At 36.2% G+C, this 3,262-nt stretch overlaps 1 protein-coding gene and 1 non-coding gene across 2 annotated transcripts; both read left to right on the plus strand.

The window, feature by feature from the left end:
* Positions 1–358: 358 nt before the first annotated feature.
* Positions 359–1,663, plus strand: LOC125219602. Its single transcript, XM_048121625.1, has 2 exons — positions 359–1,042; positions 1,144–1,663. Exons 1-2 carry the CDS (start codon positions 944–946, stop codon positions 1,543–1,545), a joined length of 501 nt encoding a protein of 166 aa, XP_047977582.1. The 5' UTR covers positions 359–943; the 3' UTR covers positions 1,546–1,663.
* A 1,246-nt stretch (positions 1,664–2,909) lies between these two features.
* LOC125202937 lies at positions 2,910–3,016 on the plus strand. The gene has a single exon (XR_007173266.1). It is a non-coding gene; the product is annotated as a U6 spliceosomal RNA (small nuclear RNA).
* Positions 3,017–3,262: the final 246 nt, after the last annotated feature.

A 3,262-nucleotide genomic window follows, 5' to 3' on the forward strand; every position in this document is an offset into this window, starting at 1 on the left:
AACTGTGGTGAGCAAATAATAGAGAGGGGGCAGTAATAAAACTGCAAAAAAGCAAAATTGCAGAGGAAATGTATGAATGGAAATGATAGAGTTACAGAGAGTTTACAGCGGGATTAAATTAAGGCGTAAATTGCTGATACACATACAGCTATAGAGCTGCCTTTTATTACGGTCAAAGTAGTAGGAAAAAAAATAAAAAATCAATAATATTGTCTCAATCTCAAGTAGACCACGGTCTCTCTCCACCCAAACACCAACCAGGCGGTCTCCATTCCATCATCCAATGAGATTGTGCCAAATGGCACAATCTCATTGGTTGATATATATATACTTTTAAATTAATATCTTTAATATAAAATATTATAAAATTATAAAAATTATATCAAAATTCATAATTTTTCTTCCTCTATAAATAGAGACCACATTTGCTATAGTTTGCACACAAAAAAAAATATCTCTTTCCTCCTCCTATAATCTTCTTGTTTGATAAAATTTCATATTTTTAAGCTTACTTTGTTGCTAACTATGGATGATGATGAGAATAATATATTCTCCGATTCCCCAAATTTCTATCCTTCCCAAAACTACAACCCTTCCCAAAATTTTAATCCTTCTCAAGATTATTTCCCTAGTTTTGATGATTTTCCAAATTCTGATCAATTCCAAAATTCATTTCAAAACCAACATTCAAGCCAAGTCATATCACCAACCAACTTGAGTGCTTCAAACACTCCACATGATTGGAGTGAGCAAGAAGACATGTCATTAATGTCTGCTTATTGTTTCGTGAGCAGGGATGCAATTGTTGGCACCAACCAAACTAATGCCCATCTATGGCAAAAGGTTCTTGATCAATATGAGGAAGCAAGAAAAGAAAATCCAGGAATGGGCCAACAAAGAAGTTTAGAGTCATTGAGACAACGCTACAAACGACTCAACACAAATGTCACAAAGTGGATTGCTGCATACAAAAAAGCACATGATCGAGCTACAAGTGGCCAATCTAAAGAGGACATTGAGAAAGCCGCTCAACAACTGTATGGTAAGAGAAAATTTACTCACCATAAGGTGTTTGAGGAGGTGATGAGATACAATCCTAAGTGGGAATTGAAATTGAATAGTACTGGTTCAACGCGTTTCCAGCCAGATGAAGATAGTCTTGAAGAAAGTCGTGGGAGCTCAAAAAGGTCGAGGACTAGTGAGGAAGGAGGACCTCAAATTGACTCCATTCCTGAGAGTCGTTCTTCAACATTGCAGCGTCCTACCGGAAGAGATCAAGCTAAGAGTAAGGCTAAAAGAAGAGGCAAAGAAGTTGCAACGTCTTCATATACAATCCCTAATGATTTCACTGCAGCACTGCGTGAAATGAGAGTTACACGTGAAAGGGAATGTGATATTCAAGAACGGAAGATCAAAGCAGCTAGTGATATTCAGGAACGGAACATCAAGGCAGCTATCCTTACTCCGCTGATGGCTAGGAGGGACTTAACTCCAGAAGAAGAAACGTTGAAACGCAATCTAATAGCAGAATTATTTGGGAATTGATCGTAGTTTATCTGTTTTCAATGTATGTTTCTTATTATGCAAATTTCAACTTCTGTTGCTTAGTGTGTAATCTTCAATTTCTGTTGCTTAGTATGTAATCTTTAATTTATGTTGCTTATGTAATTTCCAGTTTATGTGATAAGCCCTTCAATCAAAGTATGACTACATGACATTACAAGTGGGGGTGGAATCCAATGACATCCCATGTGATCACGAAAATCAAAGTGTGACTATATGACAAGTCATTTTCTATATCAAAGTATGGCTACATGACAAGGCATTTTCTATCACAAATGGTGGTGGAATCTAATGACATCCCATGTGATCACGAAAATCAAAGTATGGCTACATGACAAGGCATTTTCTATCACAAGTGGTGGTGGAATCCAATGATAACCCATGTGATCACGAAAATCAAAGTATGGCTACATGACAAGGCATTTTCTATCACAAATGGTGGTGGAATCTAATGACATCCCATGTGATCACGAAAATCAAAGTATGGCTACATGACAAGGCATTTTCTATCACAAGTGGTGGTGGAATCCAATGATAACCCATGTGATCACGAAAATCAAAGTGTGACTATATGACAAGTCATTTTCTATCAAGTGGGGGTGGAATCCAATGACAACCCATGTGATCACGAAAATCAAAGTATGATTACATGACAAGTCATTTTCTATCACAAGTGGTGGTGGAATCCAAGGACAACCCATGTGATCACAAATGATAGTAGTGGAATCCTATGCTTAAATATTGAAAAAGTGGCTGGTTGGGTTGGGTTGGGTGGTTGCTGATAAACATAGTCTAAGATCACCTGCAATGCCGCGCTTTGGTGTGATGTGTAGAAATAAGCCACTTATTGTTGATGTGTAGAAATAGGTTATTTTTCTAGTTATCTTCTTAAAAGGTCTAATAAAAAGAAAAGGGTTATCCAGTTATACATAAAAAAAATATAATCACTACCAAGTCGAATTGAGACAAGAATCAGAGTATTCAACACACCCTCGTACGTGTGTCCTAAAATAGACATCAAACTTCCACATATGAGACAAAAATGATCCATCAGCGATTGTTGTACTACCATGTACGTAGAAATAAGTCACTCACCCCCTTAAAATGTCTCATAAAGGGGGAGAGTCTTCTAAGAATGTGTAGAAAAGACAAAAACACTACCAAGTCGATGTAAGATAAGAATTGATATATTTAACATGTTGCTAGATGGGTCGGGTTGGGTGGTGGGGCATGACAGTCACACGATTTTCCTTTCTTTTTTATTTTTCTTTTATTCTTATATATTGGAGTAACATATTTCTTGTACATATACATTATGTACGCTTATCACTTTTTCATACATCATAGTCCCTTTGGGGAAATTCGATAAAATTGGAATGATACAGAGAAGATAGCATGACCTCCGCGCATGGATGACACACATAAATCACTTTTTCATAAGTATATTATTTTTATTAATCAACATTTACATTTTGTACATATTTAATTAATTTGATCTCCTTGTCAACAAATGTAGTTATGTACCCTGTTTCCAGGCAAGCTAGCTCTATTCTTGTTGGTGTTGGTCTTGGGGATTAAGCATATATTCACAGTGTGTATACATAATTCATCAAAGTCAATTTGGCAAATAAGTCCATCTAAAATAAAAAATAACAAACAATGTGAAATTCGAAATATATGAGGCCCAACTCCATCATAA

This window comes from Salvia hispanica, chromosome 1, assembly GCF_023119035.1.
Source record: "Salvia hispanica cultivar TCC Black 2014 chromosome 1, UniMelb_Shisp_WGS_1.0, whole genome shotgun sequence".
NCBI lineage: Eukaryota > Viridiplantae > Streptophyta > Magnoliopsida > Lamiales > Lamiaceae > Salvia > Salvia hispanica.